We start from the raw sequence: 16,651 nt of genomic DNA on the forward strand, positions 1-16,651 counted from the left end.
TGTAGAGCGTAGTTGAGCTGTGAGGTAATAAAGGCATGAGTGACCGTGCAAAGAGCCACCTGGTCCAGGTAGTGTCACTATTGGTGACCCTACCTGGACCACAGGCGAATCTGTGCAAAGATCTCCCTAGCTACAGATGAGAGATGTTGATCCAATCTCAGTCGAGAATCTAGGAGGACTCCCAAAATGCAAATCCATTCTGAGGGGGCGTATCCCCTCCCCCCCCAAAAAACCAAGGACAGTCAGTCGGTATGGTCAAGATTTTGACAAATTTATAATCCAAATTGCTAATGTAGAAATAAAGGATTAGTTTTAGCAAAGAGTCTATTTCTAATTTCATATATAGAGTTACAGTCTATAAAGTTGCAGTTACTATCTGAGTTATGTTTTCTAGGTAGGTTTTATTGTTTTTCACTGTATATTTGCCAGCAACCAGCAAAACTGGTAAACACAACTCAGTTCCGTTTCAAACCAGCTTCATCCAAATGACTGAATCTGATTATCTATTAGGAAGAGATGCCTTCTTCTCCGTTCTCCTTCAGTTTGCTCAATTCACACTGCTCAAAAAATCAGTTCTCAATTCACAAGGCTTTTAGCAGTCATAATGTAAATGTGCCTAGCCCAGTCTCAGGCTTCTCCTCTTGTATTCCACTCTGCTCCGTTTTGTCTGATGAATTACTTGATGGAGTTCTTCCTTCCACTCCACTCTGGTTGCCCTCAATGCTGCGTCTGTTGTTTTTAGTAATACACACTCTTCTCACTTTTTAAATACACACTCTTCTCCCTCTGCTCTGCTCTGTTCCTAACTTGGGCCTGATTTTCCGGCATCCTCCGCAGACGTCTGCTTGTCTGATGCAATTTTCTCTTTCACTCTGCTATGCTCTGCTTCACTTTGCTCACTCTCCAATGGTTTTTCTGCCACTTTTTACAATACACACTCTCTTCCCTGTCTCCACTCGCCAATTCCCCGCTCCACTTTAACACCTCCTTGAAACGGATGTCCATGTGCCACCTCTATTTTAGTTGAGGCAGGCAGGATTCCCTTGAGTACCATTTATTGGGGGTCAAGGAAAAGGGAGGGTTTTGCCTTCTCTTTCTACTCAAGATCTCCATGTACAATTGGTAGGCCACTGTGTGACACAGAATGCTGGACTTGATGGGCTTTGGCCTGATTCAGCATGGCTCTTATGTTCTTACCTCCAATCGCTCTCTGTCAGGTTTAAAGGATTAGAAACTTCACCTGCAAATCTGTTTAGCATTCCCACAAAGGCATTTTTCATGGGTAAGATCTCTCCTCTCCAGCAGAAATTTTCACACTTTCTTTTGCAGTGACATGTTATCTCCGTTTCTGTCACCGCTGATCGGCTATCAGGAATATGGGGGATCAGCAAAACGGAGGATCCCCTTTTTTGAGCTTAGTTCATGCACCACTTAAGAGTTTAGAATATCAGATTGCGTTAAATCCCTTCTATTGATTGCGTGTCTACTTAACAATATATCAGAATGTATAAATCTTACTTCTCCAGCTGTTGTTGGGGCTGTCACGGTGCTGAAGCAATCATCATGGCGATGGTTGCATTTCCCCTCTTCGGAGTTAAAAGCTGCATCCCTGCTTCACACTTGGCAATTGGCTTTCGCCAAAACGCTTGCTGGATGCTTTACTTTCTCATCTACTTCTCCATGGTTGATGAGCCCTAACACGAGTTTCCAATTTCAGGGGATTTGGGCTTGGAGAGCAGATCCCTGTTCTCTTTCACCCACTCGCCGTGGCTCCGGAGGTCTGAGAAAGCAGATTCTAAATTCCTTCCGATACTATACAGTTAGAAATAGGTCTTTACAATACCGCCCTCCATTCCGATGTGGAGGATGCAGGATGCTCAGGTGCCAGGAAAAAGGTTCTAAAATACAATTTATCCCCATGCTCCCTTCTTCCTCCATTTGAATGGCAGTATGCCGTTAGGGATCTGACAGACATTTTGATTCCCACTATGGATGAATGGCTACAGAAATTAATGAACTGGCAGAAATGCCTAAAGTGACTACTTTGATTAAAGAAAAGAATACATTGGTGCCTCTACTTAAGAACGCCTCTACTTAAGAACTTTCTAGATAAGAACTGGATATTCAAGATTTTTTTAACCTCTTCTTAAGGACCATTTTCTACTTAACAACCCGAGCCCAGAAAAATTTCCCAGGAAATTTGAGAGCAGCATGAAGGCCCAGCCAATTTCCTGCCATTCCCCCTTTAATCCCGGACATCCCGGGCTTTTGTGGGCTGTCAGAGGAGCCTTTTGGGGCCTTAAGGAGGCTTTGGCAGTCCAGAGCGAACAAAATATTTTCCTTTCTCTGGGCGGTTGGAGAGGGAATAAACCTCTACCAGCGCCCAGAGAAAAGAAACGCTCCCTTCGCTCTGGGCAGTGACTGTCCTCCTCCTCTTCTTCCTCCTCTTCCTCACACTCAAATTGCGAGCTTTCATTTCTTTCCTAAGGAAAGAATTTGGGTTTGCACGCATTATTTGCTTTTACATTGATTCCTATGAGAAAAAATGCTTCTACTTATAAACTTTTCTACTTAAGAACCTGGTCAAGGAAAAAATTAAGTTCTTAAATTGAGATACCACTGTACTTCTGTTGCTGGACAGAGACCACTTCTGGACTTTATGCTTGAAGTCGAAAAAAATGAAACTTTGATTTTGGATTTTACAGGTTAGATTGATTTATTGATATAGATGGCTAGTTTATATTATTTTGGAAAATTAAAAAATTGAGGTTCAATGTTATTGCTTTATTCTATTGTAGAGAGTTGAAAATTAATGCTTTTTTCTTTTCCTCCTCTCCTCACTTTTCTTTCCCCTTTTCATCCCCATTGTGTCCTATTATTTGCTTTCATATCTTTGTATTTTCTTCTATAATCTAATAAAAATGTATAAATACATAGTACAAAAACATAAAGAATAAATGAATGATTGAATGTATGCATGGATGTGGTTGATTAATTTTAAGTACTGGGGTTTTAAGACAGTATTTTAAAAGCAGATTTTATTGTAGATTTCTAATGTGTTTGCATAAAATTGCTGTAAGCTGCCCTGGGACTCAGGAGAAGGGTAGCACAGAAATAGGTAGGTAGGTAGGTAGGTAGGTAGATGAAAAATAAATAGAAATGAAATGAAAAAAATAAAGGGAACAACTCCATTTTATTATAGCAACAAACAAATACTTGTTTGACAATTAATATATGCGAACATCAGCAACTATTGCGGGCCCTGTAAAAGAAAGCTCAGAACTGCATTGATTGAAAACATACAAAACAGGCCTTCCTACTGCAGTGGATAGACAATGGCTAAAATGATGATAATGATATATGAACATATCTGGAATATTTCATTTTAATGTTTATGTCTAAAATAGTCTTTACCTGGGTTCCATGAAAATTGTTCCATATTTCTTAGGCAAACTATCAGTAACAGCACATAATTGGTGAATCTCTCTTTTATATCTAAAATAATAATGACAGTAAAAATAGTAATTATCTCTTAACTCTACAGAGGTTTCCAGTTTCCAAAAAGCCTACTATATCGAAGATCCATGAGAAAGGCAAACAACCCCTCATAATTTCATACAGATAGTCCTCAACCTATGACCACAATGGAGACTACCCATTATATCTAGTTGCAAGTGATGACAACCATTGATACAACCTTGTTTAATAACTCCCCTTGCTCTCCCTAATGCCACTGTTAAATAAACATACAAATTGTTAAGCAAGTCCAGGGTACCTTATAGGTGAGGGAGGCCTTGGGAGGCCCGTCACCCAACTGTGTCTAAAAAGGGGGCATACAAACAGCAAAAAGCTTTGCAAAGCCAAAAATAGCCCAGCAAGTGGGAAGAGCCCAGTTAGATTACATTACAATGCCAAAGAGCTTTCCAAACAAGCATCCACGCTTAGCTAATGAAACCATCCTTACTGGCTGAATCTCTATTAACTGGTCATCAGGAGACTGCTAATCTCTCATGGCTTTTGCTATCTTTGGGGAAGTCAGCTGCCTACATGCAAAGAAGGCAGGTGCAGGACCAGTTTCCCAAATTCCCTTAACCCACATCCAGAAACCCATATTTCTTCAAAGGCAGTTGACAGGCAGGAAAAAGCATGGAAACCTTTGGAAAATGTTTTTCTGCCATTCTGGCTGCCTTTAGGACCCAGATTTTGCCGTGGCTGGTTTGGTGCACATTTGTGCCATAGCTGCTTTTTCTTTAGACCTAAACTTTTTCTTCAGCTCCTCAAGACAAAAAGTTGCAGAAAGATTTTGTTTTCTTCCTTTCCTCTATTCTTCAGCCTGGCAGTGACTCATCAAGGTAAGTAACTTACAGATTTTGCTACTCTTTTCAGGCATGCAGTAAATTTAGCAAAATAAGTGGTTAAAAGGGATCAAGATTCTTGGTTGGCCCAAACTTTCTTCCCAATACTGAATCGATGACTTTCAAAAATTTGTGACATCCTGCATGACCTCTAGAATGATAAATGGATTTGCATATTTTTATGAATAAAATTAAAGTTAACACACTTGGGTTTCAGAAATCCAAGTTCTCAATTTTGGGCTTTTTTTTAGGTTCTTTGGATTTTGCAATTGATATAGTAGGTCAAGCAAACCCAATAAATCTATAGCTAAATGACATAGTTTTGATAGATAGTTGTGTGTGTCAAGTTAGCCGCCATTTAGATCTTACTCTAGCGATTTCCTTTAGAGGAATGAGATTTCTGACTTTGCCCATGGATTAAAACATTTGTGACTCCTTTCTAAGGGGCCCATCCCCCCCAGATCACAGCCCACAATCTAGAATCTGTATGACTCAGTTTTACTAAATCCACTGCAGATTTTAGATTTTTACATATAGAAAGTAGCATGAATTGTTAACACCAAAATATATACATACCACTGTTTGACATCTGAAATAAATTGTTCTTCTCAAATTTCTTGAAAACACTTCCTTTTATTTCCACAAACTGCATTTAAAAAAAAGCAAATTTCCATTTTAGGCAAATCTAGATTCTTTTAAAAATTTTTTTACAAAACTAAATTATTACTTCTTAAAAACATCAATAGTGACAGATAAGACTTGCATTAGATCCTTCTAACACTTACATTGTTAGACATCATGATAGTAAGAAGTGATTTATTGTGGGAGTTGAACGCTACATTGAGTGTTGTTGCTTGGACCATAATAAGGATCGCATGCAAGACTGTAGTCACATACATTAAGGAAAAATAATTTTACCAGAAAATATTAGTCTGAATTTCAAGATCCCTCTCAGTAATCAGTAGAGTCTGATATTTCATCAAGCTCTACTAAACAATTTACTCAAAAGTTTCCCTGAACTGTTGATTCAAGCATGCAGTAGAAGTTCCTTTCTTCAATGCATGATTCAAATGAAGTTGCCAAAAGAAGGGATTATGCATGATAGTAATATTGGCCAGTAAACAGTAATCAAATATATCAAGTAATCAAGTATATTTGATTACTATTTCTTAGGATTAGCTGTAGATTCTTCACATTTGTATATATTTCCAAACTGTTCTTTCCTCTTATTTCATCCAGTCATGAAGTTTGGTATCTCTTCTACACATTGAAATTTTCTAATATTCAAATATTCTATTTATTTTTTTTAAATAGCTAGAGCATAGAAGAATTTGGTGGTGGCAATGCGACTGCGCTAGGATGCAGGAGAGTGGGGCTCCGCTCTTCTGTCTTTTTTTTTTTCATTTGAAGTACCGTCTTTTTGGTGCGATCGGGCCTGGAGGGTCCCGATTGTTGAAGGGGAAAATCCGCAGCACACAAGGCAAATCGCCATTGCCTTGGGGGGCGAGGAATAATCCGCAAAACCTTTGGCGCCCGGCCAAAGCAGCAGCGACCACACAGCAAGAAGGAAAAAAGTGACAGAATTCAGATCGGAGAACTAGATACATCAGGCAAGAATTTCAAACTTCGGGGAGATCGAGTAACCCCCAGGTATTACAAAAAAAATTTACTATTGAAGGCGAATGAAGGGAGAGAGATTGGAGGGACCGCAATGTGCAAAAGCCCAGAAAATGAAAGTTTTTTTCAAATTGACAACCAATAGATTTGATACTCCGCTCCTTTTAACTTAAATCACAAAAGAAAAACAATAATAAACATACCCCTGTGTTCTGGTTTCTGGTAGAAGTTTAGTAATTACAACTCTCATTAAATGCATCATTTCATGAATAAAGCAATTCCATTTATTTCTCTGCTCTCTTGTACTTCAACACATCTCCAACATCAAACGGTCCGTTATCTCTCTTCTAGCTGCATTCCTCACATTCTTTTTCCTGCTTAACTTAGACAAGATTTATTTCCTAAATACATAGCTATAAAAAATAGCCACTCTGACTAAATACAATACAAAATACTTCGGCTTACTTTAGCATGGCAGAAAACCCCTCCATATTTGTTTGGCAACATTGAAACTCCACCCTTCTTCTCCACTAGCCCCCTGATGTGCCAATTACCTCACTACAATATTTAACCCATTCCTCTCCTTAATATCTTCTTCCAGACCTTTGTTCTCTACGTTTCTGAATTCTTCTGAATTTAGGATTAACCCAGCGTGCATCTGATTCTCCCTCGCTAGATCCTGAACTCATAGCCCCATCCTGTGGTTGGCCTCCCACCTGTTCTACTACATGTAACCCCGGGCCCCCCACTACTTCATAAACACTATCTGAATCTGAGTCCTCAATATCTTCATCATCCTCCAACTGATCAAGAGTATGTACAACACCCTACACCTTGCCAACTTATCAGAAAACAGAAGAGACTATTAATTTAAACATCGGCAGCAAGGATCGGGAACCACAGGAGTAAAAGAATACACAGGAAGTCATTAATTGTGGGTGCCATTGTTACTAAGTTGCAGCCTGAGAGTGACTGGGCAGAAAGTGAAAGCTCATTGAATACGCGAAAGAAGAGAGATCGGGTTCCAGTGAAGGGTGAAAAAGAAATTTTGACAAAAGAAGATTCGTATTTATAAATCTTTCCGTTTCTTTTCTACTATTTTTTTGGAAAAAAAATTTGAGCTATTTTTTTTTCCAATTTTTTTATTAATTTTCATAAAATAAACAGACACACATACAAACACTAAACATAAAGTGGGGGTGTATTTCCCCCGCTTCTTTTGAAAGTATACATTCAGATACAAAAAAAGAATACATAATTGAATATATGTTAAATGTTAAAAGGTTTAGTAAATTTGAGTTAAGGTTTTGCAAATCTTGAATACAATGTAAATATTAGGTAAAATTAGTATAACATAGTCATCAAAAATACCTTTAATGTAATCTTAATTACTATAGTGAAATGCCATATTCATCAAACAAAACATTCAAACTAATTTCAACTATTATACATCAAAATTCTTAATATGTTACTTATAGTTATACATAAACTACTATGTCATAATCATAAAAAAAAACAAATGCATTTGAACTAATATTAATATTGTTGTCACCTAGGTAAAAACAAATACAAAAAATTAACTAGAGATAAATGTGTATATCTTATTTTTTCTTATCTATCCATTTATAAACATTGTATGTATCTTCTTGATCATTTAATCTTCTTGTCATCATGTCCATTTCAGCGCAATCTAATATTTTAGCTATAACTTCTTCTTCCTTGGGGATTTCCTCCCCTTTCCAGTTTTGCGCATATATTATTCTAGCCGCGGTTAATATGTGTATAATTAAATAAAGAATTTCTTTCTTATAGGTCTGATTGGTAACTCCTAATAAGTAAAATTCCGGGGTATTATCTATATCTTGCTTTATTATTTCTTTTAATATTTTCTCTATCATCTTCCAATATATTTTAGCTTTACCACATGTCCACCATTGATGGTAATAGGTTCCTATATCCTTCTTGCATTTCCAGCATAATGGGGATGTTTTGGGAAACATTTTTGCTATCCTATTTGGTGGGAGATGCCATCTGTAGAACATTTTGATTTGGTTTTCTTTTAATGAAACTGATTTGGTCATTTTCCAGTTATTAATCCAAACTTTCTCCCATGTATCTATGTCTATTTCCTTACCAATATTTCTACACCATCTTATCATAGTATCTTTTAAAGTCAACTCTATATTTTTATGAGCGATAAGAAATTTATATATTTTCCCTATCATTTTTATTGAATTAATAGTAATTAAATTGCTTAAAAGATTCTTACTTTTATTAAAAATATAAAGAGTTTTATCCTTCTGGTATCTAGATCGAATCTGAGCATAATGCCACCAGTCTATTATTATCCCTTCTTCTTGTAATTTAATCCTAGATTTTAGCTTCATCTGGTCATTTAATAATTCTTTATATCTATAAGTTATTTTCTTGTCTTTTATAGACTTTGGATGCGTTATTGCTTCTAGGGGAGCTAGCCATTCTGGGATGTTTAAAAAGTGATTTTTCTTTATGTCTTTCCAAACTTCTAGTAGATACTTCCTTAATGTATGCCTTTTAAAATATGAATGATTTTTTTCCTTATCGTACCATAGAAATGCGTGCCATCCAAGCATAAGATCATGTCCTTCTAAGTTAAGTATTCTTTTGTTCTCTAGAGTTATCCACTCTCTAAGCCATGTTAATGCGGCAGCCTGATAATATAATTTCCAATTTGGAAGGCCAAATCCTCCTCTTTCTTTGATATCTTCTAAGCAGTTCATTTTTATCCTTGCTTTTTTCCCTTGCCATATAAATTTTTTAACTAGGTTTGTTAAAGTTTTGAAAAAAATTCCCCCTGGATTTATTGGAATTACCTGGAAGAGAAATAAAACCTTGGGTAAAATATTCATCTTAATTGTTGCGATTCTTCCTAAGAATGATATTTTCAGATTATTCCACGTTGCTAAATCTTTTTAAATTTCTGTTAATAATTTTATATAATTATCATTTTTTAATGTTATTGTTTTCGCTGTTAAATTTATTCCTAAGTATTTTACTTTTTTTACAGTCTTTATTCCAGAGATGCTTTCTAGTTTAGTTTCTTGTGTTTTGTTCATATTTTTAGCCAGAAAATGTGTTTTGCTTTTGTTTATCTTTAAACCTGCTACCTTTCCATATTGTTCAATAGCTTGCAATAAAGTAGGAACTGTTATTATCGGTTCTTCAATTATAAACGTTAAATCATCTGCAAAGGCTTGGACTTTATAAGTTTCATCTCCTACAGTTAAACCTTTTATTTTAGGATCCGCTCTTATTTTAATTAAAAGAGTTTCAAGAATCATAATAAATAACAATGGTGATATAGGGCAACCTTGACGAACTCCCTTATTTATATCAAGTGTTGGTAATTGATTGTTGTTCAATATTATGTTAGTTGTTTGTTTTGAATATATAGTATCTATTAAGTTAACAAATTTTGGACCAAATCTCATTTTATTTAGTTGCATTTTTATGAATATCCAATTGACGTTATCAAAGGCCTTTTGAGCGTCTAGAAACATTAAAGATGCTGTCTTGCCTGGATATTGTTCATAATACTCTAATGTATTTATTACTGTTCTAAGATTATTTTTAATTTGTCTCCCTGGTAGAAACCCATTTTGATCTTGGTGTATTATTCCATTTATAACTCTTTTGAGTCTGTCTGCATAAATGGCAATAAATATCTTATAATCTACATTTAGTAATGATATGGGCCTATAGTTTTTAATTTTTTCTGGGTCTGTGCCCTGTTTATGTATTAAAGTTGTCAGTGATTCTGACCAAGATTTAGGAATTTTACCCTCAAGTCTACATAGATTGAAGGTTTCTAACATATGGCTTCTTATTGTTTCATTTTCTATCTTATACCATTCTGCCGGTATGGCGTCTGGGCCTGTGGCCTTGTTGCTTTTCTGTTTTTTAATTGTTGTTAGGAGTTCTTCCATTGTTATTGGTCCATCCATGGCGGCCTGTTGGTCTTCTGTTATTTGTGGTAATTTTGAAGCTTGTAAATAGTTAAAGACTTCATCTTCACTAACATTATCTTTGGCATATAGATCTTTGTAAAAATTATACACAATATCTGCCTTTCCTTCTGTATCATATTTTATTGTACCATCTTTGTCTTCTAGTTTTTTAATTAATTTTGATTGACGCTGTTTTCTAAGTTTATATGCTAACCATCTGCCTGGTTTATTTGCATGCTCAAAGTAGTGTTGCTTTGCTCTCTTAATTTTTTCAGTTATTTGGTTTTGTTCTATAATTCTAATTTTATGCTTAATTACATTTATTTCTGTTTTTAAGTCTCTGTTCTTAATATGTTGCTGTGATAAAAATTCTAATTGTTTCAATTCATTTACTAATTGTGCATACTTTAGTTTATTTTCCTTATTATGTTTTGCAGTGTAAGATATTGTTAATCCTCTTATATAAGCTTTAGCTGTATCCCATAAGTTCTGTGGGGTAGTTTCTGAATTTTTGTTAATTTCAAAAAATATTTTTAATTCCTTTTCAATCCAATCCTTATATTTCTTATCATTCAATATATTTCTATTCATCCGCCAATTATTCTGTTTGTTATTCCTTCTCATAGAAACCACTATTGGATTGTGATCGGCCCACGTATTAGCATCTATCTCTACATCCCTTATTTGTTCTGCAACCGTTTTTGGTGCCCAAACCATGTCTATTCTTGTCCATATTTTGTGGGGGTTAGAGTAAAAAGTATATTGTCTCTTATGGGGGTATCTTTCCCTCCAAATATCATTTAACAATAATTCCCCTTTCATTTTTTGAAAAGTACTAGGTAGCAAATTCCTTCTTGTCTTTTTGTTTCTTTTCCTTTTATTGTTACCTCCCCCCCCGAGTGGTCTAATTGTCTATTCGCGATAGCATTAAAATCACCTATTATTAATACATTTTCAATAGCTAGGTCTATTATTGTTTGATGCAAATTTTTATAAAATGTCATTTGATCTTCATTAGGAGCATAAATCGAGACAACAGCTAAAGGTCTAGGTTCAATATCAACTTGTACAATCAATATTCTACCCTCATTATCCTTAAATATTTGTTTGGAATTTATAGAGTTCTCAACGTACATCACTACACCTCTTTTTTTTTATCTGCTAATGCAGCATACATTTTTCCAATTTTTGGATTCGACAGTAATTTTTGGTTATTTTTTTTAATATGCACTTCTTGTAATATTGTAATTTGAGCATTTTGATTTCTAATTTTAGAGAAAATTTGTTTCCTTTTCCTTGGTTCATTAAGTCCATTGACGTTTACAGAAAAGATTTTTAAATCTTTACTTGTTGTCATTTAGTAGGTTTTTTGGTTTCTCGCTGAGGTTGAACTCTTCTGGCACCTTGGTCCTGCTCTATTACCTGAGCAGTAGCCCCCAGATCTTCTTCTTGCTGAGTTGTTAGTTTTTCCCCTGATTGTTGTTGAACTAGTTGTTGTTCAACCACTTGTTGCTGATTTATATGGTCCAGGCGGCTGATGCCACTGTTTTCAAAAAAGTATATAGCTTGTTCTACATTTTCCAATTTGTATCTTGTAGAGCGCCATGTCAGAGAAAGACCTTGTGGGATTAGCCAACGATAGGTTATATTTTCTTTGATCAAAATTCGGGTTAGGAAGTGGTAATCTCTTCTGCTTTCTCTGACACTTCTTGGAACTTGTTTTAGTATTTTTATTTCGGCTCCTTGATGTTGGAGTTTGGCATTTCTTGACCAGTGGAGTATGTCATCTCGCAAAGCTTTTCTTGTGAATTTAATGTGTATCTCTCTTGGGAGGTTATGACGACGGATGTAGCTATTCGAGATTCTGTATACTTCATCAATTTCTTTCAGTAGGGCTGTGGGATCCTCTTAGAGTATTCCTCCAATAGTTTCAGCCATAGTCATTTTTAAATCTTCATCTTTTTCCTCTTTTATATTCTGAAATCGAAGTCCATACGAAGCTCGTTGCATCTCCAACTGGGTGATTGATTTGTCATATCTTCTGTATCTTGCATCAGCTCTCCCTTCAAGGTAGTCCATTCTTTTTTCATTTTTGTCAGATTTCTCTTCGACTTTTTTGACTCGGTCATCACTTTCTTGTAATGTTTGTTGAATCTCCTTTATCTGGTCTTTCATCTCACCCACATCAACTTTCAGTTTGGCCATCTCCATTTTAAATTCCGCCAGGTCTGCTTTTATAGCTTCTCTTTGTTGTGTTGCATCCTCTTTTATGGCCTCTCTTTGTTGGGTGGCTTCCTCTTGAGATTTAAACATAAAGTCCTTCAAAGTGTTCAAAGTTTCTTGTAATGTTGCAAAATTGGACTGCATTGTTTTTTCTTTGTCTTTGTCCTTTGTAGACATGGTTAACACCTGGTGCGACGGGGAGGGGTGCGGTGACCCTTGTGGAGAAGGAATTGTTGCTGTAGTTTGTTTTTTGACCGTTTTAACAAAGGTTGAAGTATTTGACATTGTCTAATTTGAATCCACTCTTTAAAATTTAAATTGGTTTAAGTTAATTTCCAATTGTATGTAGTAAAAGGAAAAGAATTCCTATAAATTCCAAATCTGTCAGACTATTTTTTGACAATTTCCCTTAAAATATGATTCAATTACCAACAATTACCAACAGAATTATTGTGATTTTTAAAACTCTAAATATGCAATGTCAAAGAGCAGGTGTAAAACTTAAAAAAAAAAAATAAGTAAAGAGTAAGAGTTAGAGATGAATAATCTAGTAGGAGGACAAAGTAAATAAAAGAAAGGAAAAATATTAGCTATTCATAAAAAATAAAAGAAAGCATGAAAAAGAAAATTTATGAAAAAGAAAAGGGAGAAGGAGAGAAGAAAGAGGAGAAAATTAATAAAATTAATAAAAGGAATGAAAGAAATTGTTTTAGGGGAAATAAAAAAACAAAAAGGAGGTAATATTTTAATTCAGCTAGTTTAAATAGAGCAGGAGACCAAGGTTTGTTAACAATGCATATGTTTCAAATCAGGTTTCTTTTAAAACTAGCAGTGCACAAAAGAAGAGAGAAGGAAAAAAAGAGTCAGGGAGAAATCAAGAAGAAAGGAATAATTATTCAAGAAACACAATATCAATATTATATACTTATGTTCTTCTTATAGGTCCTGTAGTTTTGCTAGAGAGTAAGGATGTAAGTCCAGGTCTCAAAGGATAAAGTTATGTTTAATTTCAATTTCAGGTTCAAAGGGAAAGACAAATTAGTAGTTTGCTTGTATTTAAAATGAAGTCAGTTTATTTTCCAAGTTCAAGGCAGGAGCAAAGAAACAAATCCCAAGATGGAGTCAGGTTAAATTTCGTACAGCAAGGCAGATGTTAAAAGTTCTCAGCAAATAATCCAAAAGGAGTCAGCAAATAATCCAAAGAGGCTCAGCAAGTAATCCAAATAGGTTAATCCAGGAGTAAATAATCCAAAGGAAAGGTTTCAGTCCCTTCTAATTTCCATTTATTTTGTGATTATTGAGTTATTTCATTGTTGTGAAAAAAAAACAAGATGGAAAAAAAGGGCAGCAAGACTGTGTTCCTCCGCTTTCAAAATTTAAGCCCAGAACACTATATTTTTAGCAATCTATCAAAAACAAATTCTAGTCATCACTACTGATTTCCTTTAGCAATTTAAATTTTCTAAATAGTCATATCAAATTTGAGTTATTTTGTTAATCCGTAAAGTAAAAAAATTATTTTTTAAATTCCAAAGTTCAAGTTCAAGATGGAAAAAATGAAAGTGAAAAAGTTAGATCCGGCTGTTATTTGCGGATGAATCCAAACAGACAAAAAACTTTCACCTTCGCCTTAATGAAAATAACTTTCACTTAAAACTTTCACGATCGAGTCTTCTGCTTTTAAACACGAAACAAAAAGGGGTTTTTTTTACCTTAGGTCCTTTCTCTGCTGTATTCTTCTTTCAGTCAAATTGATTTAGCACTTTCACTTCTTAGGCTTTGCCTTCCCGCTGGGTGAGGGGAGAAAGCGCTGGCCGATCCTCTTATGCGAAGATGAGCGGTTCTCCCGTCTCCGAAGCTGCGGGGCGAACCGCTGCCTCCGGAGTCTTGGCGACGGCTCCTCGGGCAGAGGGGAGCCCCCTGTTCTGGGATCGGGCCATCCGGGCCCGATCCGATCGCAAATGCGACCTTCGGAGGGGGTAGAAAGGATCCCAAGGCAGAGCGCTGCCGAAGAGACCCCGATACGGTCTCCTCCAAACCGGAAGTCTTTTCCTTTATCCTTTTTGACCCGCCTCAGCTTAATTGGACATTAAACTTTATTTTTATTTTTAATTTTTTATTATTATTACTCTTTGTTTATTCTTTTTTTTCTTCTTTTTCTGATTAGGTTAGAAGAAATAAGACAAAGACTGAGTAAAGAATTGCATAATTATATTTACATAAGATACGGAAATACATTAAAGAGCTTTTTCCTTTTTTCCCCCCTCCCTTTTTGAATTTGAATTTTGTTCAATCCAATTAGCTATACATATTCATTCTTTTTGATTTGATACAATTTTTTTCTTTTTCATTTTTTCTATCTTATTTTTGTCCCTTTTAATTTTTCTTTTTTCTTTCTTTTTATATATATACAATTTTTATATATATATAAACAAATCCTTTGTTATGAATAATCAGTAAAACATTTCACTTTCTTCTTCCCCCTGGCTTGATTCCCCCCCCATTTTTATATATTAAATCCACCCTTAAATACTTTTACGTTTAACATCTAATTCTTTAGTTTTTCTTGCTAATCCTACTACTTTATGAAATTAAAATAGATCTACATATTTATATATTATATTATATTTATTATAAAGTCAAAACAATTAAGAATTAATGATTAATAGTTAAATAAGTAAATAATAGTAATAAGTAAAAGAGTATATATATATGTGTGTATATGTATCACATGTTTTTGCTGAATTTTTAAAATTAAGGGAGACTAGGATAGTACTATTTTGGCCTTGTTCTGGCCTCATCAGCTAGCCATACCCTTACTGGCATTTGATCCAGCAGCTTCTGTATGTGTATATGTGTATGCATATATATATGTGTGTGTGTGTGTGTGTGTGTATGTATATATATATATATATGTAGAGAGAGAGAGAGAGAGAGAAAGGGTTAAGAATATATGCAAATTTTTGTAAGTTAGAATTGTTTGAGAATTGACTTTTGATTGCCTATTGTTGACTGTTCACTATATATAGATTGTTTATTGAATGCTTAGCGACAGTAATTAACTGTAGCAAATTTATTGAATGTTTAGTAACAGCAATTAACTGTATATTCAAGCTATTTTTTTATCTTCTCTAACTAGAAGTAAAATTTAGATTTAAACTTTAGACAATTTTTATATATTGCTTTTTTCACTTCTTTTATATTAATCTATACGTATATTGATTAAGTGAATAGTTAAAATTGTAAATTGATAGAGTTGAAAGTAATTTCTGTTTAATTTAACTGAGGAAAGTTTATGTTAGTGTGGGGAAAACTAAGCAGATCTTTAAGTATGACAAGCACGACCACAACAATGAAAGTTACTAAAAGACAAACACCAGCAACAAATTCAGATTCACCAATACATCAAAAGACAATTGATACTATGCTAATGAAAGAGAAATCAGGCTCTGCAACAAGTTTACAATCAATACAGGAGCTGATACTGCAATTGCAAGAAACCATGACAAAAGCATTGGAAAATAACAGAGAAGAAGCTAGGAAGCAACACGAAGAATTAAAAATAGAGATGGGAGAAGTTAAAGATAAGGTTAAGGGAATTGATGAAAGAATAGTGGAGATGCAGCAAAGACTGAAGGAAAACGAACAAAAGATAAAAGTAATAGAAGATAAAGTGGCAAAAGTAGAGAAGAAGGTGGAGAAAATGGAAGAGGAAAACGAGGTGTCCACCAAAAATACTAAGCAAGCTATTGCACAACTAGAGCTAGATCAATCTTCATATAGTCTGAGATTTCAGAACATAATTGAAGAAAAAGATGAAAATCTAAGTGAAAAAATGATTGAAATCTTGGCAAAAATTTTACATAAAGATCAACGAGAGATGACGCTAGAAATTGATGAACTTTATCGTGTACATACGAACTACGCGAGAAGACACCATCTACCACGCAAGGTACACATTAAATTCTCTAGAAAAATAACTAGAGATGAAGTATATAAATGGTCCCGCAACCAATCAATAGCCTACAGGGGCAAAGAAATAATAATTCTGAAACAAGTACCATGCAGAATCCAAGAAACTAGAAAACATTATCAATTTCTGACAAGAAAATTAATCCAAAGAAGCGTGATGTTTAGATGGCTCCTACCTGAAGGGATGATGATAACCTGGACGGAGAAGAAAGTGAGAATAAACACACTAGAGGAAGCAAGACAATTTTGTGAAGAGAACGATCTACTTTATGATGAACAAACCAGTAAGGTAAGTAGGGGCAGTAGAGAGGAATTGGAGACAACAAGCCGGTAGGAGGAAGAATTGTTTGAAGAAAAGGAGAAGCGGGTGGAGAGGAGTAAGGAACAAGAACAACAAGAACAAAAGGAGAAAAGATTAAGAGAAACAAGAAACTGGAAGTACTACTAACAGTAAATGTCAGAAAATATTGAAATTATATCAATTAATGTAAATGGACT

The 16,651-nt window shown here is 34.9% G+C and overlaps 1 protein-coding gene across 4 annotated transcripts in view; it reads right to left on the reverse strand.

Moving 5' to 3' along the window:
- Positions 1-16,651, reverse strand: part of TAPT1 (transmembrane anterior posterior transformation 1) — a 255,474-nt gene that overhangs the window by 60,235 nt on the left and 178,588 nt on the right. For all 4 annotated transcript variants that reach the window (XM_070757336.1, XM_070757340.1, XM_070757339.1 and 1 more), the window contains 3 exons: positions 5,141-5,238; positions 4,932-5,001; positions 3,415-3,495 (listed from right to left, as the gene is read on the reverse strand). In XM_070757336.1, the coding sequence (XP_070613437.1) occupies positions 3,415-3,495; positions 4,932-5,001; positions 5,141-5,238 (249 nt within the window). The remainder of the gene's footprint in view (positions 1-3,414; positions 3,496-4,931; positions 5,002-5,140; positions 5,239-16,651) is intronic.

Source organism: Erythrolamprus reginae, chromosome 7 (assembly GCF_031021105.1).
Source record: "Erythrolamprus reginae isolate rEryReg1 chromosome 7, rEryReg1.hap1, whole genome shotgun sequence".
NCBI lineage: Eukaryota > Metazoa > Chordata > Lepidosauria > Squamata > Dipsadidae > Erythrolamprus > Erythrolamprus reginae.